This window comes from Notamacropus eugenii, chromosome 5, assembly GCF_028372415.1.
Source record: "Notamacropus eugenii isolate mMacEug1 chromosome 5, mMacEug1.pri_v2, whole genome shotgun sequence".
Lineage (NCBI taxonomy): Eukaryota > Metazoa > Chordata > Mammalia > Diprotodontia > Macropodidae > Notamacropus > Notamacropus eugenii.
Genome location: NC_092876.1, coordinates 339,256,046 through 339,282,820, shown reverse-complemented (window position 1 = coordinate 339,282,820; position 26,775 = coordinate 339,256,046). Strand labels below are relative to the sequence as shown.

The 26,775-nt window shown below is 40.2% G+C and overlaps 1 protein-coding gene across 6 annotated transcripts in view; it reads left to right on the top strand.

The window, feature by feature from the left end:
- Positions 1-26,775, top strand: part of KALRN (kalirin RhoGEF kinase) — a 963,226-nt gene that overhangs the window by 383,074 nt on the left and 553,377 nt on the right. For all 6 annotated transcript variants that reach the window (XM_072616710.1, XM_072616706.1, XM_072616705.1 and 3 more), the window contains exon 6: positions 20,052-20,174. In XM_072616710.1, coding sequence (XP_072472811.1) covers positions 20,052-20,174 — 123 coding nt within the window. The remainder of the gene's footprint in view (positions 1-20,051; positions 20,175-26,775) is intronic.

Below are 26,775 nucleotides of genomic sequence, written 5' to 3'. Positions count from 1 at the left end.
AAAACATCTGTGGTCTCCTGAGATGTTTAATTTTAGAAAGCTTCCATTGGTTACATGCTACCAAAACAATCTGTATTCCTGCTATAATCTATAGTTTAATGAGCTTGCACCTAAATTCAGCACTGCTTTGAAACTATGAAAGGATTCCTAGCATAGGCTGAATGAGGTTTTCTCTTTCAGATAAGGGTCGTTTCAGCTCCAAGCCCCTCTGATACTTTGCTATGTTAGGCTAAGTGAGTAAAAGTACATTCTGTCACTGGGTTTCTGAAAATATTTTATCAGTCTTTATAATTAAGATGGAAAGGATCTGCCCAATCAGCATAGATCTACCCAGGGCTCTGAGGTTGGCTGCCTTTTCCTTAGCTCGACTGGTCCTGTTTCTCATCTGTTTGACTTTGTCTCTTGGATGGCCAGGCTGGCTCTGGCTGGCTGGCGGTGTTTGTGTTTCCAGTACTTCGGGGAAGTCGGCGCATGCGAAGCCAAGCTGGGGTGGAAACTTTAAAAAGCACAAAATCTTATTTAAAGTCTGAAAATACTTCTATTAATAATGGGTTGGGTGAAGTTGTTCATTACAACCCTTGAAGGGAGGAGGGCCAGGGGAGCAGAGAGTGGCCTTTTAAGGCATGGCTGAAGAGCAAGCAACTCTAGGCTAGTCTGAGTCTGTACTTAGCATGGTTCATCTGTCAGGGACATGGCCACAGGGATCAGGTGATATTTCAGCATGAAATGTTGCAGCCCTCGTTCTTTTTACTCCCTTCAGAAAACAGCTGTTTTCCGTTACTACGAGATTCTGCTCTGAGTATGAACCCAGGCAAAGAATGGCAAGAAATGCTTTAAAAATTAAAAAAAAGTAAGAACTTGGTGAAAAGGCTGGGGTAGAGAGAAGTGATGATGAAAAGACTTCCCTTGTTCTAGCAAAGAGATCTTTAGAGTGGTGTTTGTTTTGGTTAACCATTTGTCTTTACTGTAAGAAAAGAATTATAAAATCACAGTTTTAGATCTAGAGGAGTCCATGGAAATCGTCTTGTTCAACCTTTCATTGTACCGATGAGTTGAAGTGACTTGTCCAAGATAATCCAGATGGTAAGTGACTCAGGCAGGATTTGAACCCAGGACTCCAAATCAATGCTTACCACCAAACCTCCCAGTTTAATGGAGAAGGAAATAACAGTAATGGGGTGGGAATGGGGAGTCAAGAAATGCCAACAAAACATCAGAAAAGGGTTATAGTCTGGTTGACACATTCCCTTTGAGCAGTAGGAACCTAAAAGTATTCAGGTACCTAAAAGTCAGTTTAAACCATTTACACTTTTCTCTAAATAAATACGGCAATAGTAACTTGAATTCCTGAACGTTCTGCTCAGTGATTTGTCATCATGGGCAGGTGTTGCGTCTTAGAAAGATCATCCACCCCAAAGGAAGCTTAACTATTGTCCATTCATTTAACAAATATTTTTCAAGTATGGCTATGTGCCTAGCCCAGGTACAATACAATACAAGATACAAAGGGCATATATAATACATAGCCTCTGTATTCTGGGAGCAACTAGAAACTTGAGGAGACACAATGTATACAAGAAAAGTTACTTCCTTCAATATTTCCAGGATTCATCATTTCATCTCGTGTGGGCACTCCCAACACCAATTTAGATGGCATCGGTCTGTGCTTGCCTAAGCAGTCAGTTTTCATAAACTTGCCCTGGTGAAAAAGGTCATCACCTGGTAGCCATTCTACTGTCCCTGAGTCTCTATCTGCATGTTCCCCTTTTGTCTCCCAGTCAAGGGAGGAAAGAAGTTTGACTCAACTAGGAAAATACTTAAGATGCCTGTAGTATGAATCTCTAATGGTAGAATTTCAGACAGTGAATAACGGGCTAGTCGTGGAGGTAGTTTAGAGTAGGAGGGATCATTCCTACGTCACTGAAACTGAGCTATGTGCATTTTTAGAAGAATGAGTTTGGCATTTTAGAATGAGGTATAACATTAAGAAGTTAGCTAGAGATCCTGAAAATGTACATCCTCTTCAGTTCTTGACTAGAAATTGAACCCAAGTCTACTCCCCGAATTATTTTATACTGTCGATAAGGCTGGTTTGTTTTGACAATGCTCTTGTAAATAGATTTAAGAGACCTGAGTTCAAGTTATGATTCTTCCTAATTGTGAAACTACAGTTAGGTCACTAATTTCTCTCTCTCTGTGTCTCTCTGTCTCTGTCTCTGTCTCTGTCTCTGTCTCTCTCTCTCTCTCTCTCTCTGTCTCAGTCTGAAAACATTTCCTGTCTATTCTCTTGGACAGTCAACATAGTACAGCAGAAAGAATACTGGATTTGGAATCAGGATGCCCGACTATAGCCTCAGTTCTCTACTTTTAAAATGGGAGCAATAAAAACAAAACAAACAAAACAGACAAATGAAATTTTGAGGCAGCTAAGTGGTGCCATGGATAGAGCACTAGCTCTGGAGTCAGGAGGACCTGAGTTCAAATCCGGTCTCAGACCAGACACTTGACACTGTGTGACCCTGGACAAGTCACTTAACCCCAAACAAAGAAACAAAATAAATGGGGGGAATAATAATTACAGTATCCTACCTTTCTTATAGGGTTGTTGTGAGTAAAGAAAAGTGCTTTATAAATCTTAAAGTGTTATAGAAATAGAAACTATTATTCTAACTCATAAGGTTGACCAGGTCAGTGTGGAAAAATCTCTGGGTTTGAGTGTATTGTGTGTACTCTGGGTAAGAGGGGAGGGGAGGAGGAAAGAGCTGATAAAAATAATGATGTTCATCATGTTAACTAGCAATAGGTGTTTATAACGTTGCAGAGCACTTCACATATGTTATCTCATTTGATTCTAATAACCTCGTGAGATAGATGCTATTTTAAACCCCCTTATTACAAATGAAGAAACTGAAACAGAGGTTAAATGGCTTGCTCAGGGTCCCACAGCAGGTTTTTAAATTAGATCTTCCTGACATCAAGCCTCCTTCCTTGTCTGCCTAGTTTGCCAGTTAGTTTGATGATTGCATGCATCTACGTCTGTATATATTGGAAATGTGTATCTTTGTATGCAGTGTGTGTGTGTGTGTGTGTATGTGTGTGTGTGCTTCCTGAAGTTCATATGGATTTGACCAGTGATTTTGCAGTAGGATGAAGCTCCTTATGACCTTCTGCTACATAGGAACTTTTGAGCTCATATCATCAAATTTCTCTGTCTCTCCAGCCTGGCTCATTATTGCAGGGTTTTGGATACAACATAGGACAAATCACACCCCATTACAACTACATAGCAAAAAACAACCATTAAAAGCCCTTTGTTAAGACATTAATTTCACAATTTATATCATTTTAAGCTTTACAAAAGCATTTTACAATGACCCTGTGAGACAGGCAGTACAAGTGATGTCCTTTTATAGCTGAGGAAACTGGCAAGAGAGAGTAGAGAGAGAGAGAGAGAGAGAGACAAAGACAGAGACAGAGACAGACACAGAGAATGAAACAGAGACAGAGAGAAGAAGAGAGAGAGAAGAGAGAAGGAGAGACAGAGAGAGGCATTATGGTAGACACTACAAATAAAAAAATATATGAAAGCATTCTTGTCCTCAGGGAGTTTAAAATCTGCTAAGGGGAAGCAGCACGTACATAGATAAGACAAAGAGAAATACATACAGTAATTTCAGGAAAGAAAACAGTAACGACTGGGGGAATCAAGAAAGGCTTATGTAAGAGGTATCCTTTGAACTGGACTTTGAAAAGAACTGAGGATTCATAGTGTCATTGATTTAAATGAGAAGGGATCTCAGAGGACATTTAGTTTTATAGATGAAGAAAGGGAAACCCAGAGAAGTTTTGACTTGCCCATGATCACACAGCTATTAGTTCTCAAGGGCTGGATTTGAAGCCAGATTCTAGACTCCATAAGCCACTGGTGGATGTGAGGACAGAATACATTACAGGTTGGGGTGGGAGGCCAAGCACTTTATCCAAAGGCATGGAAGTGAGAGAGGAGATATGGGATGTAGCAGGGAAGGGAATAAGCAGTAGGCCAGTTTGACTGGAATGTAGAGCATATGAAGGGGAGTAATGGGAGAACAGTCTGAAAAGATCAGTTGGCCCCAGACAGTGAAGGGGTGCAGTGCAAGAAGGGGTAAATGCAAGACAGAAAAGTTTGTCTTTTTCCCTAGAGGCAATGGCTGTTGGTTGTTCTTCATTCTTGAAGAGGACCAAAATGGCATCATTATGTTAGAGTCAAGTTACAGTGTGCCCAGTTGTGGCTGATCAGACCAGTAGAAGCTCATAATGCTCTACTACAGGTCGGAATAAATAGTCCATGTGAATATGTGGAGTCAGTTCTCTAAATTTGCTCATCTCACAATTCTTCTGAGCTACTTCCATTCTGCTTTGCTCGCAGAGCACAGCACCTCCTCTGATGAGGGCTTGCCATGCTAAACAGTCCTGTACCAGTATCTCCCATGTCATACAGTCAATTACACAGTTCTTAACAGACTTTAAGAGTGTCTTTGTATTGCTTTTTGACCACCCTGTGAGCACTTGCCCTGTGAGAGTTCTTCATAAAATAGTGGTTTTGCAAGCATACATTAGGCATTTGAACAGTGTGGCCAGCCCATTGGAGTTGCACTCTCTGCAATAGAGTTTAAATGCTTGGCAGATTAGTTCGAGTAAGGATCTCAGTGTCTGGAACCTTATCCTGCCAGGTGATCTTCAGAATCTTCCCAAAACAGTTCAAATGGAAGAGATTCCATTTCCTGGCATGGAGCTGGTAGACTGTCCAGATTTACAGACATACAAAAATGAGGTCAGCACAATGGCTTTGTAGACCTTCAGTTTGGTAGTCAGCCTAAAACCTCTACTCTCCCAACACTTTCGTTTGGAGCCTCCCAAACACTGAGCTAGCTCTGGCAATGCTTGCATCAACCTCATTATCAAAGTACATCCCTGAAAAGTACCCTGCCAAGGTAAGTGAACTTAGCCACAGCATTCCAAACTTCTCCATTTTCTGTAACCAATGGGTTCACATAAGGATGGTATAGTGGTGGCTGATGGAGAAACTGTGTTATCTTGGTGTTAATTGTTAGTCCAAAATTCGCACACATACTTTGTTGCATCTCAGCTTTAAAGACTGCATTGAGTGCACAATCCTCTGCAAATAAAAATTGTTGAGTGCACCAACACTCCCTCCACTTTAGTCTTGGTTTGTAGCTTTTTCAAGTTGAAGAATTTGCCATCAGTACGGTAGCTGACCTTGATGCCACGTTCATCCTCATTGAAGGCATTTGACAACATGACTGAAAACATCATGCTAAAAGGCATTGTAGCAAGTACACTGTCTTGTTTCACTCCATTGGTGACTGAGAAGGCACAAGAGTGTCGTCCATTATCCAGAACCCAGGCAAGCAAGCATGACATCATGAATTTGAAGTACAATGCTGATGAACTTCTCCAGGCAATCAGATTTCGACATAATTTTCCATGAGCCTTCACAACTGACAGTATGAAAGACCTTGGTCAGATCTACAAACATTGTGTACAGACCTCTGTTCTGCTCGTTGCATTTCTTCTGGAGTTGTTGGGCAGCAAACATCCTTTCTGAAGCCACACTAACTCTCAGGTAGATATCTAGAAGCAATAGGGAGCTACTTAAATTTCATGAGCAAGGACTTGAGGAGAGTCAAAGAATGTTCATTGTTCTTTACCCACCAATTTGAACTGTGCAGTGTAGGCATCTGGGAGAGTTCTGAACAACTTTTCCAACATTTGAACTGATGGAACTTCTGGACTAGAGATAATAAACTACAAAAACAAAAGCTGGTTGACATACTTTGAAAGTTCAAATATTCAATCCATTATTCCTGATAAATTTGGGGAAGCAAACAAAAAAAAAAGCCCCACAGGATTAGGACCTTCTCTAAGATCTTTGTTCTATAACAAAGTTTGGGGCTTTATTAAAAAGTGGTTCTGATCCCTCTCTGCCTTCAAAGGACAAACAGCAGGGCTTCTGTTTGCTTCTCTCATTTACATTTAAGTCAATTCCTTTTACAAATGGATCATAACACCGGACTTCATGTTCATTTGTAATGAATTTTAGCCAAGTATTTGCCCCCCCCCCCCAAAGACATTTAGAAACAAAGCAAGAAAAGCAGCTCTCTCCCCAAAACCTTGCATTTTAACATTGATCTCTTTAATGAGAACAAACTATGTTGGATTCCAAACAGAAAGATAAAGTTTTGCTGTTTGGACATGAACTTTGGTCTCTGAGGAATTTTTTTTACTTGTATTACATTTTGTGAAGCCCACAGCTGCATCAAATTATTTTCTGCTCTGACTACAGATTTGTGCTCATGCCAAGAAGAAAAAGGCAGCCAACCCAACTCAAGGAGTTTGAAGTGGCAACAGAAAGTCGGTGTTCTCCCTGTGTTTCGGTCACACCTGTGCAAGGGTAGTCCCTAAGAACAACATTCAAATACTGACATCATAGAAGGGATGCTCCATCTAGTCCAATATGCTTGTTTTGAAGATAAGGAAATAGACCCAGAAAGGTTAAGGGATTTTTCCCAAGGTAATTCAATTAGTAAGGGACAAAGCTGGAACTGGAGCCTAGGAGCCCTGACTCCAAACTCTATCCAAGGTTTTGTTTTTTCCCCACAAACTACAATATTGCCTCCTTAAGAGAAGTCACAGGTATATTTGAATCTTACTTGCATGTAATTTTAATATGCCTAACTGGGCCATCTATTCTTTTTTCAAACTATTTTCAAGTTATATTTTGATGAATATACTCCCTAAGGTTATAATTTTTTTATTTTCTTCCACCCCTGTGTTATCTGTCATTCATCAATATGCTGTCTCTTCTAAGTAAAACTAGTCTTGGAAGAATGGTTTTCTTTATTAAGTCTTCACAGCACTTTTAGACTATGACCATAAGAAGCCCACCATTTTTTGTTTATTTGTTTGATTTGATTTTTTAGAGTAGATCCAGACTGTGACTGAAAGAATAGATATAGACATGCTACAGGATGTCCAAACTATTGTATAAGCATCACTCCAAGATGGTCACTTCCCCAGATTTATCAAGAATAGTTCATTATTTCAACTTTCAAAGTACCTCAACCAGTTCTTTTTTTTTATTTTTTTAGAATTTATTTTTAGTTTTCAACATTTATTTCCATAAGATTTTGAGTTCCAAATTTTCTCCCCTCCCCCACCCCAAGACGCCATGCATTCTGATTACCCCTTCCCTCAATCTGCCCTCCCTTCTATCACACCCCTCCCTTACCTTATCCCCATCTTCTCTATTTTCTTGTTGGGCAAGATAGATTTCTATCCCCCATTACTTATATTCTTATTTCCCAATTTCATGTAAAAACAATTTTTAACATTTGTTTTTAAAACTTTGAGTTCCAACTTCTCTCCCTTCCTCCCTTCCCACCCATCCCCACTGAGAAGGCAAGCAATTTAAGATAGATTATACATTTGTAGTTATGCAAAATACTTCCTTAAGTCATGATGTGAAAGACTAACTATATTTCCCTTCATCCTATCCTGGCCCCCATTTATTCTATTCTCTCTTTTTACCTTGTCCCTCCCCAAAAGTGTTTACTTCTAATTACCCCTCCTCCCATTTGCCCTCCCTTCTATCATCCCCCCACCCCACTTATCCCCTTCTCTCCTACTTTCCTGTAGTGTAAGAGAGATTTTCATACCAAACTGAGTGTGCATGTTATTCCTTCCTTCAACCATATGTGATGAGAGTAAGCTTCGCTTTTTCCCTCTAACCTCCCCCTTTTCCCCACCATTGAAAAAGCTTTTTCTTGCCTCTTTTATGAGAGAAAATTTGCCCCATTCTATTTCTCCCTTTCTCCTCCCAATATATTCCTCTCTCACCCCTTAATTTTACTTTTTTAGATATCATCCCTTCCTATTGAACTCACCCTGTGCCCTTGTCTATATGTATGTAATCCCTCCAACTACCCAAATACTGAGAAAAGTCTCAAGAGTTACAAATATTATCTTTCCATGTAGAAATGTAAGCAGGTCAACTTTAGTAAGTCCCTTATTATTTCTCTATCCTGCTTCTCTTGATTCTTATATTTGAAAGTCAGATTTTCTATTCAGCTCTGGTCTTTTCCTCAAGAATGTTTACAAGTTCTCTATTTCATTGAATGACCATTTTTTCCCCTGAAGTATTATACTCAGTTTTGCTGGGTAGGTGATTCTTGATTTTAATTCTAGTTCCTTTGACTTCTGGAATATCATATTCCAAGCTCTTTGATCCCTTTATGTAGAAGCTGTGAGATCTTGTGCTATCCTGATTGTATTTCCACAGTACTTGATTGGTTCTTTCTGGCTGCTTGCAATATTTTCTTCTCGACCTGGGAACTCTGGAATTGAGCTACAACATTCCTAGGAGTTTTTCTTTTTGGATCTCTTTCAGAAGGTGATCAATGGATTCTTTCAACATTTATTTTACCCTCTTTTTCTAGAATATCAGGGCAGTTTTCCTTGGTATTTTCTTGAAAGATGATGTCTAGGCTTTTTTTTTTGATCATGACTTTCAAGTAATTCCATAATTTTTAAATTGTCTCTCCTGGATCTATTTTCCAGGTTAGTTGTTTTTCCAATGACATATTTCACATTGTCTGCTATTTTTTTTCATTCCTTTGATTTTCTTTGTAATTTCTTGATTTTTCATAAAGTTATTAGCTTGCATCTGCTCCATTCTAATCTTTAAGGAATTATTTTCTTCAGTGAGCTTTTGGATCTCCTTTTCCATCTGGCCAGTTCTGTTTTTTAGGGCATTCTTCTCCTCATTGGCTTTTTGGATCCCTTTTGCCACTTGGGTTAGTCTATTTTTTAAAGTGTTATTTCCTTCAACCTTTTTTGGGGTCTCCTTTGTCAAGCAGTTGACTCATTTTTCATTATTTTCTTGCATCATTCTCATTTTTCTTCCCAATTTTTGCTCTGCTTCTCTGACTTGATTTCCAAAATGCTTTTTGAGCTTTTCCATGACCAATTCTTATTTTTCTTGGAGGCTTTGGATGGAGGAGCTTTGACTTTGTTATCTTCTGTTTGCATACTTAGGTCTCCCTTTTCACCAAAGTAAGATCTATAGTCTGATTCTTTTTCTAGTTTTTGCTCATTTCCCCAGGCATTTACTTGAATTTTGAACTCTTTGTCAAGGTAGTTCTCTGCTTCCAGTAGGTGTGGGGGTTGTACTATCAACCACTGGATCCTCCCATAATCTGTGGGCCTAGAGCTCCAGAAACAGTGGCTGTAGCTGCCCCTGCTGCTGCTGTGGCTGTCAGGTTCCTCCACCCCCTCCCCCCTCTGTTGCCCTGGGGCTGGGGCCAGACCACTCCACTGTCCTGTACTGGTCCCACAGGCTTTTCCCACTGACCTTCCAATATATCCTCAGTGTTTTGGGGTCATGAAGACTGGAAACCACTACAGGTGTGAGAGATTCTGTCTCCCCAAGGTCTGCTCAGGTGCCCTCTGTGTACTCGCAGTCCACATTGGACTATGCTTTGCTCCCAGTGTGGCCTGATAGACACTTCCCGACGTTCTTCCAGGTGGTCTTGGGTTGGAGATTTGCTTCACTCCCTCATTCTGTGGGTTCTGCAGCTCCAGAATTTGTTTAGAGTCATTTTTACAGGTATTTGGCAGGGTTTGTGGGAGCGCTCTAGAAAATCTGTGCTGTTACTCCGCCATCTTTGCCTCAACCAGTTCTTGTTAGTATAGTTTATTATTTTTAGTTCCAGAAGTTGTATCAGTTCAAATGTTGGAAAAGTTGTTCAGAACTTTCCCAAACTCCTGTCTTGCATGGTTCAAATTGATGAGTAAAAATCAATGAACATTCTGTGACCCTCCTTTCTTAAGTTCTTTCTCATGAAGTTTCAGTAGCTCCCTATTACCTTGAGGGTAAAAGACAAAGTCTTCTGTCTTGCATTTAAAGCCCTTCACAGTCTGGGGCCAATCAATCTGTCATTAGTCTCTTTCATGTGCTCTTATGGGTCCAGTCAAATCCTGGGTGATCAAGAGCATAGTCCTTCCCCATGTGTCCTGTACTCCATTTCAAGAGTAAGTTATAAAAAGTAAGATAGCCTCAGGCCAGGTACGTGCAGAGTAATGAAAGCTAAATCACCAAAGCATGCAGTGTTGATCTGGATACAAGCTAAATAAAAGCAGGTGATTTCAGGTACCATAGAACTGAGTAGACTCCAAAGTTGAAATTCAGTTAGTTCAAAAGAAGAGTTATGGAATTATAGGATTTAGAGATGAAAGGGGCTTCAGGGATTATCCAGGCCTGCCTCTCACTTTTGTAGTTAAGGAAATTGAGATATCCTTGTAGAGTGTGAGACAACATGAACTCATGGAAATAGAATTAGGTTTAGAGTCAGAAGGTCGAGGTTCAGATTCCAACTCTGCCTCCTCAATTATAGATGCTGTTGTCCAATCAGCTAAGTCCATCTATTTCTAACCTGAAGATCTTTTCTTCCTTGGCTATCTGAGAAATTTCTTTTCAACCCTACTGTGCTTCTGCCTCCTAGTTCAAGCTGAGCACCCTGAGATTCCTGAATCCAAGAAAGGGGTAGCCTAGGTCCCCCAGAACCAAAGTAAGGTTGGATGGTATGCTAGGCCTTGTTACTTAAGTCTCTAAACAGCAGGTCTAACTGTGATCCTTCTACAGAACATCCCCCAGTTTACTCCTCTCTTATCTCATCTCTTTCCTATTTTTCAAGGCTTACAAATTACATATTTCTTTTCTGCCATGAATTCTATCGTTCAGCTACATGGGACGCCTGGTCTTGATTAAAGACAACACTGTCTCCTAGCCTTTGCACTTACTGTGTCTGGAGTCTTCTTACTCCTCATCTCTTTTTCATAGAATATCTGGCTTCCTTCATGATTCATCTTAAAACCAGAAGAACATTGTATACTGTAACGGGAAAACTGTATAACGGTCAACTGTGAATGACTTAGCTATTCTAATCAATGCAATGATCCAAGTCAATTCTGAAGTACTTATGGTGGAAAAATATTTATTGTATTGTTCAGTTGTATCTGACTCTTCATGATTCTATTTGGGGTTTTCTTGGCAGGGATACTGGAGTAGGTTTGCCATTTCCTTCTCTGGCTCATTTTATAGATGAGGAAATTGAGACGATCAGGGTTAAGTGACTTGCCTAGAGTTACACAGCTAGAAAGTATCTAAGGCTGGATTTAAACTCAGGAAGATGAGTCTCCTTGACTTCAGGCCCAATACTCTATCCACTGTACCCCTTAGCTACGCCAACTAGCTAGCCCACGTCCACTTCCAGAGAAGAATTGATGGAATATAAATGCAGATAGAAACAAACTTAAAATTTTTCTTTTTATGTGTGTTTTCTCTTGTAATATTACAAATATGGAAATATATTTTTGCATGATTTCACATTCATAATCGATATCAAATTACTTGTTGTCTCAAGGAAGGGAGAACAGAGGAAAGGGAGAAAGAGAATTTGGAACTCAATTTTTTTTTTAATGATTGTTAAAAAAATTTTTTTTACCAAATATTTAATGAAATAAATAAATTTCAATTTTTTAAAATAAATATTTAGTGAAAAAATATTGGGGGGAAGATTCATGTTACAAACCATCTTCTGAAGGTGACTTTTCCTATTGCCAATCCCTCTCCTCAAGGTGCTAGTGCCTTTAAGGTTACCTTCCATCTATTCTATAGATATCTTGAACCTGCCTATTTATGTACATAGTGGTGGGGCATGGAGGAGAAAAATCTCTCCTCTCCTACCCCTTGCTGAAAGAACTTTGTTTCAAATAAGAAAGAAAAGAGAACAAGGTGAGAGGATATTTGTCTTCATTCTTTTAATTCTTTAACCTATTGAAGTCAGCTATTCCCAGTTCAGTTAACAGCCAAGTACCAGGGACCAATAGGGAATGGTCCATCCCATCATCCCAAATTGTAGGTTCTTCAATTCAGCACTTAGTTAGGGCATGTACAAATTCTCATGAAGTTAGAATGGGATAACCAGCTCTATGGAGTCACCCTTATTACTCTAAGGCAAGCCTTCCCTTGATCTTTCTTCCCCATCTAGATTCGGTTCCAATTTTCTCCTTTTTTTCACTTCTAAACTTCTTGAAAAAGCTGCCTATACCTGACACCCAGATACCACTACTCACTTCAACTCTTTGAAATCTGGCCCTCATTCACTAAACTTGGGCTCCACTAAACTGTATGGTGAAGTTGTCCGCTGGTGGCATCTTGACCTAGTTTTAAAATCTAACTTTATTAATGTTTTATTGCATTTTTATTTATTTTGTTAAATAATTCCCAATTACATTTTCATTACGTTGGTTCTGGCCACATCAAAACTCTAGAACAGCACCCAGGACCTAGTTCAAGGCTCTACCCAGAAGTAGTTGCTTGACAATCATTTGTTGAATTGAACTGTTCCATTCCTTGCTTGCCAGTCTGGTTCTGATGCCAGCCTGGGTTTTGCTTTCCTTGATCTGTAATTCAGCTGGGAGTTGGTGCCAATGGGTTTAATTATTCTAGTATTAACACATCTCTCTAGTTTCAAAATCTAATTAGTTATTTAACACAGAGTACACAGAAGGTCACTTCTCTATTATAGACATCCTGGAAAGCATGTATTTGGTGGGGAGGGAGGGGTTTCTGTATAATGTAACAGAAGGTAATGTCTATTTCCTATGTAAGTGAGTCAACCCAGAGAGAGACAGAGAGAGAGAGAGAGAGAGAGAGAGAGAGAGAGAGAGAGAGAGAGAGAGAGAGTAGGGGTACCACAGTGTGGCCTAGCAAAGACTTGTTTTCCTCTCTGCAGGTTGCTCAGACTCCCATGAATGGTCAAGGTGCTTTCAGTGTAGAAAGAGGGTAGGCCAAGACATATTGAACAAATAGGGCAGGGTGGGGCTGGGGCTGGGGGGTAGGAGGGTGGATTAAGAGTGTGAATGAGAGTTGGGTGATTTGAACTCTATTATTGAACAACTATTGACCTTGGGCAAAAGATCTATTTAAGCTATTTGGGAGTTGTCAGTGAAAGGAAGGGTGTTAGATTAGAATCTGGGATTCTTAACTTGGAGGTCCTTGAACTTTTTTTTTAATTTATAGCTGTATTTCAATGGGATTGCTTTCCCTTGTAATCCTGTGCATTTTATTTTATGTTTGAAAACATTGTTCTGAGAGGAGGGGTCCATAGGTTTCACCAGACTGCCCAAGGGATCCATGACACACACACACAGAAGAGAAAGAAGTCTGGCCCAGAAATGCAGTTTTCTTTTCCCCCTTTTTTTTCTTTTTAAGGATATTTTTATTTTGTTAAATATTTCCCAATTACATTACAAAATTTTTAACATTTATTTTAAAAAATTATGAGCTCCAAATTCTTTCATCCCTTGAGAAGACAAGCAAGATCTTATCAATTATACATGTGAAGTCATGCAATACATTTTTCCATACTAGTCATGTTGCAAAAGAAAACATACACACACATATACACACATACCAAGAAAAAGAAAGAAGGTGAAAAAAGTACACGTCAGTCTGCACTCAGAGTTCATCAGCTCTCTCTCTGGAGGTAGAGAGCATTTTATTTTCATCATGGGTCTTTTGAAATTGTCTTCAATCTTTGTATTGCTGAGAATAGCTAAATCTTTCCAGTTGATCATTGTATATAATATTTCTGTTAGTGTGTACAATTTTTTCCTGGTTCTGCTTACTTCACTTTGCATCAGTTCATATAAATCTTTCCAGGTTTTTCTGAAGCCATCCTGCTCATCATTTCTATCAGTCATATACCACAACGTGTTAAGCCATACCCCAATTGATGAGCATCCTGTAAATTTCCAATTCTTTGCCACCACAAAAAGAGCTATAAAGAAATGCATTTTTGATGCCATCTTCTGATTTCATTACTAAAAGGAATTCCTAAGTGAGAAAACCACTTCTACTAAAGCAGGCTAGCACCTTCTCTTCAGTTTTGTAGTCTTAAATAACTGCCTGAAGCAATGAGAAGTTAAGATTACTAAAGACAATCTATGTGGCTTACTGTGTGGAGCACTGGGCCTGGAGTTAGGAAGACCTGAGTTCAAATCCAGTCCTCAGGTGCTTGCTATGTGTCCCTGAGCAAGTCACTTAACTACTGTTTGTCTCAGTGGTCTTGACTGTATAAGATGAAGGTCATAATAGCACCTACATAACTCCCAGAATTGTTGTGGGGGTCAAAAAAGATATTTATAAAAAGGTTTAGAACAGTGCCATGGCACATGATCAGTACTTAATAAATGTTTGTTCCCTTTCCTTCTTTCCTCTTCCATCCCCTTCTCCCCCCACCTTCCATAACACACAGTCAACAGAGGTCAGGGAGAGGACCTGAAGATAGATTTGCCCGAGTCCAAGGACACTTGTCTATCCCCTATTCCAGGCTACCTATTATGATACTTCAAGATTCAGTGATGATTCTGTCTTGTACAAGTCTGACTTTGACAAGCCTGGACAGTTGTATAACTTTGTCATGGTTGTCAGTCAGGAGTCATTATCCTTGGTGCAGGTTTTGTGTTTAAAGGGAGTTCTAGATGTCACAGAGAGATGTCCTTTTCATATGAGGAGCTCATTTTTCTTTCCCCTTAGAAAGAAAGGATTATACTGAGTGATCCATAGGGTTCTTGTCAGTAAATCCTTATTATGATGTCCTCTCTCACTCAGAAGTAGGGCAATGGGGTATGGAATAAACAGCAGACATCACACACCTAAATCAAGTTACTCTGATGAGCTATGGAATGGCAATGAAGTTTCTTGGTCAACAAAGACTTTTAAATATATAATCACCAAACAAGGCTAGACCTAGGGACTTGGGAAACTAAGAAAATAGGGAACACAGAAAACTAGGAATATAGAATCTTAGGGTTGAAGGGAAACTTGTCACACATTCTTACACTAGCCTTCCTAGTGTAGGAATCCTTTATATAGCATCCCTTATCCAGATCACCCAACCTCTACTTAAACATTTCCAATGACAAGAAAAACAATGTGGCATAGAGGAAGCAGTGCTGGATTGGGAACCAGAGGGCCTGGGTTCAAATCCTACCCCTGCTATTTGCTAACTTGGGTCAATCAATCCTTTGCCTTCTTTGGGACCCAATTTCCTCTTCTGTAGGATAAAGGGGTTGGACTTGGTGACTTCTGAGATCTGTTCCAGCTCATTTGATGATCATTATCTCTGAGCATCTCTTCCACTGTTGTCAGCGTCTAATTATTAGAAAGTTCTTCCTTGTCTTGAGCCGCCCAGGCCTCTAAAATTTGATTGTGTATTCCTTCTTCTTAACTACAGCTACCCAAATACTCATAGAGTCATTGATTTAGAACTGGAAGAGAATTTAGAAGTTCTCAAATACAAAGCTTCGTTTAAGCTTAGAGAGGGTATAATGCTAATGAGATTAAAGATCAGATTAAAGATCTTTGAGGCCTGCCCAGTAAGGGGAGTTTGTTTGATTAAGGGAGATTTGTAGGAAGGCCCATGCCTTTTGTTAATGAGGCTTTGGTTCTCAAGGGTTGTGATGCCCTCTGGCTCTGAAAAATGTATAAATAGTCTGAGGTGAGGTTTTACTTTGGGGCCTACACTTTGGAAATGTTTGTTTGGCCAGATGAGACTCTGGGCGGTTGCTAAGGAGCGCCGCCCCCACAGATGTTGGTGCTTCTCTCTCTGGTAACTATGTATGCATGTAATGGTCAGACAGTTGGATCTGTCTATTGATCTATGATGTATGTATTGCTTATGTCAGGCAGCTGGAAGCCCTGTCTATTGGTCTCTATTTCTCTGTATTTTCTCTAAAGTTCAGGGTGCTGACTTTTTCACCTGAACTAAGTGATATATGTGCTTCATTAAAGTGATTGTTGACCCCTCAAAAGTTGCTTTTCCTTTTAGAAAAGCAGATCTAAGAACCTATGCCCTCCTGTGTATGTCAAGGTCCCTGCTTTTACAGAGGGGCAGTGAATTACCCAAGGCCACATAGATAATAAATATCCAAGACAAGATTCAAACCAAGGACACAACTCTAAATTTGGTGTTCTTTCCACCAAACCCTGCTGCCTCCCAAAGACTGAATACATTTGTCCAGAATGCCCTCCACCTGCCAATCTACCAAAATCTTATCTATCTGTCTGAGCTTAGTTCTTATGTTTTATCTTTTATGAAGTCTTTCCTTTTCTCCCCAACCTGAAATTATCTACTTTCCCCATGAACTTCTGAGCTTCCATAATCCTTTGTATCCCTCTTACGATACCTATCACATTCTACTTTCTACCACAGTTATTTTCATTGTCCCTCTACCAGACTGTAAACCCTTTGAGGACAGGACCCAAGTCTCATTCATAGTTTCCCTCCTTCAGCACAAAGCCTTATACATTGAAGGGATGTAATAGATATTTGTGGAATGAATGAATGAGGGGTTTGGAATCTGAAGCTGGGTCATTGAAAGGATGATTTATTGCAGGAGAGACAACAGGGAAGAGTAGATAGGATGTTGGACTTGGAGACAGGAAGACCTGCGTTTAAATCTTGTCCTAGATATCAACAGTGTAGCCTTGGCCAAGTCACATCCCTTCTTTGTATCTCAGTTTCCTCATCTGTAAAAGGAGGTGGTTGGATTCATGACTTCTAAGGTCTCTTCTAAATTCAAATCTATGATCTTATGATATTATCTGTAGAACTATAGAGTCTGCACTGTTTTCTTGTTCATTTGGTGTAGCGTTGATGGCTTTAAACTGCCACCCACACCTTTTGATGTCTTGGTGAGATCTTGGGAGCTTGGATACCCTCCATGAGTGGAAAAACCTTGCCGTTCTGCCCCATGTTGCTCAGTTCCTTTCTGTTACTTGCTCCATCTTGGAAATGGTTTGTTTCACCTCTCTGACTTCTAAGCACCAGCCTACAGCCAAGCTGACTTCTTTCTGTAAACTTATTGACTCACATCTTACCAGGGACAAAGAAATGTAATTATTTGGGTTGTTTACCTTTGGATAGACTCAATCAATAGTGTTCAGAGTCACGTGGCTGGAGATACTTTGCAAAGCACATTAAGCATAGGAGTCACATAATTATAATATGTTCTATAGAGAATCTAGTGTAAAATAATCTAAGAAAAAAAGATAATAATAATAAGATAAAATAAAAGACTTGAGGAGCTGCAGGTTGTCCGTGGAAGAGTTACATGGGACTTGAGAGGCTGAATGACATTGGATCTAAACAGAGATCCTATTTTGATTTTTACAAAATAGTTAAGCAGAGCAGGTGATGTAAATAGCAATTCTAACATAAGATCCACCAGTTCTGCCCACAAAGGAAACCTGACTGAATTACATGACACCTAACCCTTTTTGTGGTGTGTACCCATATTTTATCAGTAGGGGAACTCCTGGTGTGAAAATTCCCTCTGGATTATAGAGCAACAACTCATTTGTGGCACATAGTTTTAGAGTTGTGCTGAGAGGTTAAAAGTAATTAGCCTATGGGTAGGGGACCTGTGGCCTCAGGCCATGTGAGACCCTCTAGGACCTCGAGGGCATCCTTTAGAATGCAAAGTTCACAGGATAAATCCTTTGTGATTCAGTCAAAGGGTCACACTTGAGGACCTAGAAGTCCACATGTGGCCTCAGAGGCCGCAGGTCTCATAGTCCTTATACAGCCTGTCCTAGAAATCTTAGTGCAGTTTTAAGCTCTAATAACTAAAATTACACTAAGACTTTTGAAACCTTAGATGTCAGGGCCAGGAGAGTCATTCAGTCAAGAAACAATTAAGCAGCCATTATATAGCAGTGACTGTGCTAATCACTGGGCATATAAATACTAAAAAAAAAGACAGACCCCATCCTCAAGGAACTTACAATCTTAGGGGAAGAGAACCCCCAAAAGGAAGCGGAAAAGGGGAGGGTAGGAGAGAGAGTCTTGCGAGGGAGAATGATGGAGAAGTCTGTCTCAGCAAAGATGGTCAAGGGAGTGTAGCTAAGCCTGGTGGGAAACAAAGCCTGGGCCCCCTCCTTAAAAGGGGTTTTTGGAAGTCAGGGCCCCGCCCTCCAGTCTGAGGGACAGCAAGTGCTGAGGAGGAGGCGTGAGCACCCAGACGCTTGGTCTTGCAGAAGGGTGACAGGAGCCCAGGTCTTTCTATCCCCAAGGCCCTTTCCGCATACATTATGCCATGGTGTTTTTAACTAAGGCTTTGCTTCAAATTCATTTAAAAAAACATCTTTTCATTTTCTACTAATATAGGGCACCCTGTTGGGGATATAAAAATAAAAAACATAGTCTCTGCCTTCAGAGACATTTCAGTTTATCAAAAAAGGGGTAAGGCTTGTAAGCAAATGTTGGTGACATATGTTAGAATAATTAGGATCTCCTGGGCAGAGGGGCGTGTGAGATTTCACAGGAGCCACAGAGGATAGAACTAGGAGCCATGGATAGAAGTAGTAAGAAGGAAACTGGAGGCTCTGTAAGTTGGTGAACATCCTGATGGTGCTCGCTGACCAAAGGCGAAACGGGCTGCTTCTAAGATAGGATTTTACTTCTCTCCCCCATTTGAGATTCAAGTTAGATGACGACTTGTCATTCAGTCAATAAACATTTATTAAATGTGTACTATGTGCCTGGCCATGTGTTAAATGCAGGGGAAACAAAGAAAGGCAGAAGATAGGCCCTGCCCTTGAGGACCTCAGAGTCTAACGGTAAGATGTAGAGAATCTTTTTCCCAGGTATTGGCTAGTCTAGACAGTATCTCCAACACTGCACTTTTGTGCTTAAGTCAAACCCCTGAAAACAGCACTTAAGCTTGATTTCCTTTGTTGTTTTTGTCATCATTCAGGTGTTTTTCAGTCCTTGTCCAACTCTTTGTGACCCTTTTGGGGTTTTCTTGGCAAAGATACTGGAGTGGTTGGTATTTCCTTCTCCAGTTCATTTTACAGATGAGGAAACTGAGATAAACAGGGTGAGGTGACTTGCTCAGGGCCACACAGCATGAAATGTCTGAGGTTGAATTTAAACTCAGGAAGAGGAGTCTTCCTGACTCCAGGTCTGGCACTTTACCCACTTTGTCCTCTAGCTGCCCCAGTTCTTGTTGGTCTATACCACAAGTACCCTGTTTAGAAAGAGCAGGAGGGTGAAAGGTAGGAGACTTTCCGTTTGAATAATGGCTCTATCCCAGCTCTGAGGGAAAAAGTGCTGGGTTTGGAGCTAGAGGTTCTGGATTGGAATCTAAGCTCTGCTCCTTATACCTGGGTGACTTTGGCTGTTAACTGATCCAGGGCCCACCTGCCTCCTTTGTAAAATGATCAGTTAAGGTATCAAACACACAGCCAACAATAACAATACCAGATTAAAATGTAATTGGGAAATATGTAATAAAATAAATAAGAATACAATAAAACATAGATCGTATTAATATTAACTGTGTTTTCTAAGTCAATATTAGGCAGCAGGGACCCACATGTATGCTTTGGTGGCCCTCATTTCTATTTGAGTTTGACACCGCCTGACTGGATGACCTCTGAAGTCCTTTCCTGCTCTAAATCTATATAATCTTCAGCAAAACATTTAATCTTCTGAGCCTCATTTTCTGTAGCTGCCAACCCTCAATATTAGTCCTGGTAATTCTTAGGAAAAAATGAGATAATCACAGAGTAAATTTTTGAGAAAAAGAAATGAGGCACTTTGCAGATTGTAATCCAGATCTTACCCTAGGCTTTTGATGATAATAATGGAAGAACAGTGAAAAGATGCAGTCTGGGGGCACTAAGACATTAAATGAACAATCTGCCAGTTGATGAAAGATAGCACACAAAATCTGCAGGCTCTTTGGGGATCTGGACTGCAGCCCTGCCTGGCCCTGAGACAGGTGGTTGTGCCCAGGTTTCTCTTACAGACCCTGCTTGGAGCTTTTGGGGTTTTGCATTTTGGCCCTAACAGTCTGGCATTGTGCCCCAGTAGACCTCTGACCCTTATGGTTCCTTTCCTCTTTCTTGTTCTTTGCAGATGTTCGACTGGATCAGCCATAATAAAGAGTTATTCCTCCAGAGTCACACAGAGATTGGAGTCAGCTACCAACATGCCTTGGACCTACAGACTCAGCACAATCACTTTGCTATGAACTCCATGGTGAGTAGAAGGGCTGAGTTTAGAAATCTTGAGCTGTGAATTCCATGTGTCAGGAACAGAGCAGAAGGAGAACCCATGGGGTAGAAGGGAGGGGAGCTGTCCTCTTAAAGTGAATGATAATGGACAGTCCCCAAAGCATGGACAATTTAATGGGAAAAATTCATTTATTCACTTATTCATTCATTCATTCTTTCCAAAGCTAAAGAAAATGGTTCTTGTCCTCAAGAAACTTATACTCCATTAGAGGATAATACAAGGGAAGTGCTGGAGCTTGTTCATATGGGCTTTCAGGAGCTTATAGTTAAAGTTTCAACGTGAACATTTACACCATAGAAATTGGCAAATGCTACAACTCAGGCTTGATTTATTGTTGATTGTCTTGACTTATAAAGTGATGGAGAAAATAATAATAATGCAGATTAAACAGAAAAGAATGTCATGCATATATATGTGTCTATGTGTATAGACACATATACATGTATCTATACACATGCATACATACACATAAATATGGAGAAATGCATACATACGTATATACACATACATACGTATATACACATGCACACATACAGACACATACATATAGACACAGACACATATATGCATACACACATGTATACACACACTTATACATGGACACATACATACATGTATACATACACACTTCTACATACACAAACATACCCATATATGCATAGATACATATATACATATACAAATATGCGTGTGTGTATGTCTGTGTGTGTAAAAGTTGGTTGTTAAATATTTAACAACCCCCTACTTCCCCCACGCCCCTTCCCACCCTCCATGGAAATACATGTACACAGAAATACAGAACCATATGAATAAAGGGCAACTAGGAGGCACCCTGATGCACAGAGCACCAGACCTAGACTCATCTTCCTGAGTTCAAATCCGACCTCAGACTCTTACCAGTTGTGTGACCCTGAGCAAGTCACTTAACTCTATTTGCCTCAGTTTCCTCATCTGTAAAATGAGCCAGAGAAGGAAATGGCAAACCACACCAGTTTCTTTGCCAAGAAAATCCCAAAATGAGGTCCTAAGGAGTCAGATGCAACTGAAAACAACTAAAGAACACCAACAAACTCTCTTGCCATTGAGATACCATCAGACAGTTGTTACAAATGAATGTCACAGAATATGAGTGGCTAAGAGAATTCTAAAATGCTATGAGATCAAAAAAGGGGAGTTCATGACTGAATGGGAGTCTGGGGACGTTTCCGACAGGAAGAAGCACTGGCATTGCTCCTGAAAGGATGGGGAGGATCCCAAGAGGAGGAGATGGGAAGCAGCAGTGAGTGCTAATGATAAGAGAATGGTAAAAGCAGAGAACAGCACGAACGAGGGGGCACAGGCAGGAAGGTGTGGGAAGTGTTTGGTGGAGATGAGGAAATCTCCTGTCTGTCTTCTCATTTGCATCAGCGGTTCCTATGAAAGAGACCATTCTGCCTTGTCAGTCCTTGGATGCTCTTGTTAGCCAACAAAAGAAGCATGTCTAGAGCTGTGGTATCTGCTCAGTCTGCTATGTCAGGGCCTGGCTCTCTTCAGGGATGCCTTAAGGCACATGTGGCCTTCCAGGTCCTTAAGTGCAAACTTTTGACTGCCAGTCCCCACCCCTGGTCTACCTCTCTCCTTCCTGATCATACCCCCAACACCTCTAAGCCTTAATAATATTCAGTTGAATCAGCTAGCATTTATTAAGTGTGTACTGTGGACTGGGAGCATGGTGCTAGGCAAACTGACTTTATTATTCTTGCAGCAGTATCATTTTTTTTTCCCTTTTCTCCTGGCTAAACCATTAATCCTGGTGCTTTCCTTAGAATGATTGTGGTGGAGACTCAATGGGCTCTTTGTGTGGTGATTCCTCCATTTGGCTTCTCCACGAAGGAGAATAATAGTCAAACAAAACAGCCAGAAGAAGGAATCCCAAGTCCAACGTGCATTAAGAAAACCCCAGATGGGGTCCCAAAGAGTCAGACACAGCTGACTGTACAGTGAAGCACATAGTAGGATGGTAGGTGTTTAATAAATGCATGTTCATAAGATTGTACATTTAGAAAAGGAAAGGATCTTAGAGCACCATCAAGTCTTAACCTCCCTATCATTTTAAATATGAGAAAACTGAGACCTAGGAAGGTTAAGTGACTTACCTGAGGTGGGATCTAGGTCTTCCCAACTGTAAGTCCAACATTCTATCTCTGCCCAGAATAAGTGTCTGAGGCTGGATCTGAACTCCAGAAAAGGAGTTTTCCTGACTCCGGGCCCGGCATTCTATCCACTGTGCCACCTAGCTGCCCAATGTTACTATGAATGTGTGTGTTCATCCTTCGTTGCCGAAGAAGACCATGCCATCAGAGAAATGATGACATGACTTGCACTTGACTTTGTTTTGAGTGAGGGAGGGCTGTGCAGGTCATCAGCCTTACTTCTCCTCCAGAGCCATCTGAATCCAGTGACCAGATATTCATCGGGATGACTGGAGATGACCCAGGATGAGGCAATTTGGGGTTAAATGACTTGCCCAAGGTGACACAGCTAGTGAGTGTCAAGTGTCTGAGGTGAGATTTGAACTCAGGTCCTCCTGACTCCTGCACTGGTGCACCACCTAGCTGCCCCCTCAGTTGAAGTGCCATCTGCTGGAAGACCCCTTGCCACAATTGCGGTTAGGTACACAAGACACAGTAGTCAATGATTATAGCAGTCTACTGTTTGATAAACCCAAGAACCCCAGCTTGTGGGATAAGAACTCACTGTTTGATAAAAACTGCTGGGAAAACTAGAAAATAGCAAGGCAGAAACTGGGCATAGACCAGTACCTGACACCATATACCAGAATAAAGTCCAAATGGGCACATGATCTAGGTATAAAGGCTGATACTATAAACAAATTAAGGGAGCAAGGAATAGTGTATCTGTCAGATTTATGGAGAATGGAGGGATTTATGACCAAACAAGAGACAGAGAACATTATGAAATGCAAAATGGAGAACTCTGATTACATTACATTGAAAAGTTTTTGTACAAACAAACCCAAAGCAACCAAGATTAGGAGGGAAACAGAAAACTGGGAAAGAATTTTGACAACTAGTATCTGTGATAAAGGCCTCATTTCTAAAATATATAGAGGACTGAGTCAAATTTACAAGAATACAAGTCATTACCCAGTTGATAAATGGTCAAAGGATACGAACAGGCAGTTTTCAGAGAAAGAAATTAAAGCTATTAATAGACGAAAAAATGCTCTAAATCACTATTGATTAGAGAGATGCAAATCAAAACAACTCTGAGATACCATATTACATCTATCAGACTGGCTAACATGACAAAACAGGAAAATGATATGTTGGATAAGATGTGGGAAAGTTGGAACACTAATTCAGTGTTGGTGGAGCTGTGAGCTGATCCAACCATTCTGGAGAGCAATTTGAAACTATGCTCAAAGAGCTATAAAAATGTGTATACCTTTGACCCAGTAATATTACTTCTAGGGCTATATCCCAAAGAGATCATAAAAATGGGAAAAGGATTCACATATACAAAAATATTTATAGTAGCTCTTTTTGTGGTGGCCAAAAACTAAAAATTGAGGGGATTCCCATCAATTAGGGAATGGCTGAACAAGTTGTGGTATATGAATGCAACGGAATATTATTGTGCTATAAGAAATGATGAACAGACAGACTTCACAAAAACTTGGAAAGACTTATATGGACTGAAGCTGAGTGAAGTGGGCAGAGGCAAGAGAACAGTATATACAGTAAGAGCCACAGTGTTAGTGGACTGTTTGTGATAGACAGCCCTTCACAGAAATGCAAAGACCTAGAACATTTCCAAAGGACTCATGATGCAAAATGCCATCCACATCCAAAGAAAGAACTGAAGAGTTTTGTTTTGATTTGGTTTTTCTCAAGGTTTCTTCCATATATTTTCATTCTTCTATGCAACATGACTAACATGAAAATGTGTTTAATAAGAATGTATGTGTAGAACTCATATAAGATTGCATGAAGACTTGGGGAAGCAGGGGGAGAAAACTCAAAACTTATGAAGTGATTGTTGAAAACTGAAAACAAATAAATTGATTTTTAAAAATGTTCCAAATCACTAATATTTAAAGCAATGCAAATTAATTAAAGAGACTGAGGTTCCAACTCAAACCATTAGATTGGAAAACATCACACAAAAAAGAAAATAATGATAGTTGGCTTGCTAATAGGCATTCTAATACATTACTGGTGGAACTGTCAACTGGTCCAGTCATTCTGGAAAACAGCTTGAAATAATGCTTCAAAAGTCAGTAAATTTTGAATAACCTTTGACCTGGTCTCAGCTCCTGACTTGTGAGACTACTTTTCCACCTCAACTAAGGGAAATTCTCATGCTGGAAATATCTCCATCTTTGCTGAATATTCCCCCAATTGTAAATTCTTCAGAAACTCCATTTGAGAAATACCTAAGACATGCATTTGTTAAATGCCTACTGTCCTACTATGTGGTAGGCATTGCATAAAAAGCAAGCCTTCAAGTTGTTTACATTTTCCTGGGGGAAACAATAGGCATACAGATCAATATGTATAAAATAGATAGAAGTAAGCTGGACATCAGGGAACACTCTGAAGATCTTAGGGAGAACACTCTCTGGTAGGGGGTCATATCTGAGCTTGAAAGGAGACGGAGGTGAAGGAGGTAGAATACTTTGGGATTGGCAGGCAGTCTCTATAACAGCACAGAGTCAGAAGACAGAATGTATAAGGAGAAATGCGCAGAGCAGATTTGGCTGGACCATAGAGTGCTTAAGGGTAAGTAATATTTCATTAATGCAGAAAGATGTTGGAGCCAGATTGGGAAGGCCTTTAAATGCTACACAGAGGAGTTGACATTTTATGCTAAAGGCAATAGGGAGTCTGAAACTTTTTGAGAAAAAGGATGATGTAGTCAGATCTATGCTTTAAGAAAGAATACTGGACATGGAGCCTAGTACATCTATGGTCAGATGTGGTTCAGTTAAATCATATCACTTTTCCAGGCTTCCACTTCCTTATCTGTATAATGGGAGAGTTGGATTCAATAATGGGATATAGCAATGGGAGGGACCATCTATTCTTACTCCCTCATTTTACAGATGAGGAATTGAGTGAAACTGAAGCACCAGGACATTTTAACTTGATTTGTCCAAAGTCACACAGGAAGTGTCAGAGGTGGGATTTGAACCTAGGTTCTTTGATTCTAGAACCAGTCCTTTTCCCACTGGATCAAGATGATCTCTTGGGTCCTTTCCCACTTAGACTTTGTTACACTGTTATACTGATCCTTGCTAATGTGCCATCTTCACTGTGGAACACCAAGTTAGCTGATTATTTCCTCCAGTTTAAAAACCAAACCAAACCAAACCAAACCTTCAGGTGTATGAGGTTAAGTGGGTAGATAAAAGACATCCAGTAACTTAGTGGGACAGCATGGATTCCTAACTCTCAGCTGAGGGCGTTATAATTCAATTTGATTCACAGACTGGTTCACAGGATCAGGGTGTTGTCAGCATCCAGGCAAAGTGGGTAAGAATAGCCCTCCCTCCTCCCACACAAGTCTCTGACATGGGTTAATTCTTCATTTCCCCCTCAAGGCTGCTATTGGCTATTAGCAGATTTTTGTCATTTTAAATTGACTTCACTAAATCATAGAGTGGTAGAACTGGAAAGGACCTTTGAGATGGTCTAGTCCGTGCCTCTCATTTTATAGATGAGAGAAACTGAGGCTTAGAAAGATTAACTAGCTTGTTGAAAGTCACACTGCTACTGTCTCTGAGTCAAGGTTTGAGCTCAGGTCCTGATTCCAAATTCAGTGCCCTTTCTGACTCCATGTGTTCCATATAAATGCTTAACATCGTATAGTCTTCTATTAGATTCTGTGGGAGATATAAAGATTTTTGATAGCATCCCTGCCCTCACTGGGGAGTAAAGACATACTTGAAACAGATATAGGACTGTATGGGCTATGGTATAGGTATACTCTAATTCAGAAAAAGAGATATTGGTGTGAGTTAGGCCAGTCAGAGTTGGGGTAGAGATGAATATGAGCTAGGCCTTCAAGTATAGGAAAGTTTTGACTGTGGGAAGCAGAAGGGTTTTTAATTACAGGTGGCAGGAATACCATGTAAAAATGGCTCACGGCAGAAACGAGTTTATTTGAAGGATCATAGGAGAGAGGCTTAGCCTGGAAATGAGGAACTAGTCTCATACTAATAAGAAATTAGCTATACAGTTTGTGGAAGAAAGCCTTAAATGCTAGACACAGGATTTTGGACTTTCTTTGTTCATTAGTGGAGAGTTCTCGAAGGTGTTATTTTTATTTGGTTTTTTTTTGGGGGGGGAGGGTAGGGGAAGAAGAAGAGATTGTGTGTGACATAGTGAAAGCAGTAGGAAGATGACATCCCAGTGTTATGCTGAATGACTTAGAGAAGAAAGAATATGGAAGCAAATAGATCAATAGGCAGCTGTTGGAGTTACTGTAGGATGGAGAAGGTGTCATCTCATGTAAAAAATATGAAAAGTTTTTAGCAGATTGGAAACTCAATATAAGTCAA